We start from the raw sequence: 1,198 nt of genomic DNA on the forward strand, positions 1-1,198 counted from the left end.
TAAGCTTGAAGAAAACGAGGTAAGAGTAAGGGTAAGAGTTGGAGGAGAAGGGGGGAGGAGAAGCAGATGCTTAGAAATCAAAGCTATCATCAAAACAAAAGTGAAAATTCAAACAACTGGTGATCATTTCTACTAGAAAAACACTCCAAATTTATTATAAGCTTGAAGAGAATGAAGAGGAGAAGGAGCAGAGTCTTAGAAATCAAAGCCATCACCAAAACCAGCATCAGCCGAATCACCTATATCTGAAATCATATCACCGATCAACAAACCTCCAACCAGACCAGCTCCGGCTCCCAAAGCCATGCCGCCAATACCGCTCTTCTGCGGCTTATGTTGTTGTTGAACCGGCGGATATCCGAATCCTGACTGCGGCGGGTAACCGCCGTACGCATATCCAGCCTGTGGAGCCGGTGGATATCCGTACCCTTGCGGTAGAGGAGGTGGATATCCGTACCCTTGCGGTGGAGGCGGATACGCATAAGCGCTCCCTGCTGGAGGCGGATAAGCACCTCCGGCCGGATATCCAGAACTAGATCCAGCATAACCTTGGGGATATGCCGCTACTGCCTCGCCGGTTTTCATCACCGGCGGAGGCGGCGGTGCCTGAACAGTGTATTTTTCCCCAAATTTATACGAAAATTCGACGTTACCTTTTTCCTTTCCGCTAGCCGTCCTAACGCCAAAACTGACCGTTCTCTCGGAGTTTCCTTCATCTCCTTTGGCACATTCATCGAGCAATTGCTTAATCGGAACAATAACCTTCCCGATCTTCTTATCACCTAAACTCCGTTCGGAAACGAGTTTGATCTTCAAATTCAGCCGATTACTCTGTGCAGCAGCCTCATCGATTGTGAACTTCATAGCAAAATTCCAGTGAGGATCCGAGCCTCCGTCATTAGCCACGGGAGTCTTCTGCTTCAATTTCCCGCGCGGATCACCAGAGATCGAAACGACGGCGTAGACATCCATCGTTGAGAAGAGATTGACATTCTTTAGGCCTTTGGCATTCTTGATGTTGATATCTAACGATCTACACTCCATGGATGAAGAATCAGAAGAATCAGAAGAATCAGAAGAAGAAGAAGAAGAATTCAATCGAATTCAAAGGAAATCAAAAGCAATTTTCAGGATTCAGAGATGTTCTGAAGACGAAATGAAATCGAAACTTGAAGCTTATGAGTGAATCGTTCGAACC

At 46.5% G+C, this 1,198-nt stretch overlaps 1 protein-coding gene across 1 annotated transcript; it reads right to left on the reverse strand.

Annotated features, from left to right (window-relative positions):
• Positions 1–67: 67 nt before the first annotated feature.
• On the reverse strand, positions 68–1,187 carry LOC111785707 (protein SRC2-like). Its single transcript, XM_023666089.1, has one exon. It carries the CDS (start codon positions 1,042–1,044, stop codon positions 196–198), a length of 849 nt encoding a protein of 282 aa, XP_023521857.1. The 5' UTR covers positions 1,045–1,187; the 3' UTR covers positions 68–195.
• Positions 1,188–1,198: the final 11 nt, after the last annotated feature.

Source organism: Cucurbita pepo, unplaced genomic scaffold (genome assembly GCF_002806865.2).
Source record: "Cucurbita pepo subsp. pepo cultivar mu-cu-16 unplaced genomic scaffold, ASM280686v2 Cp4.1_scaffold000659, whole genome shotgun sequence".
In the NCBI taxonomy this organism is placed as follows: domain Eukaryota; kingdom Viridiplantae; phylum Streptophyta; class Magnoliopsida; order Cucurbitales; family Cucurbitaceae; genus Cucurbita; species Cucurbita pepo.

Excerpts from the sequence above, each read along its gene's own strand:
- LOC111785707 (XM_023666089.1), bottom strand. The coding sequence starts at position 1,044 with ATGGAGTGTAGATCGTTAGATATCAACATCAAGAATGCCAAAGGCCTA.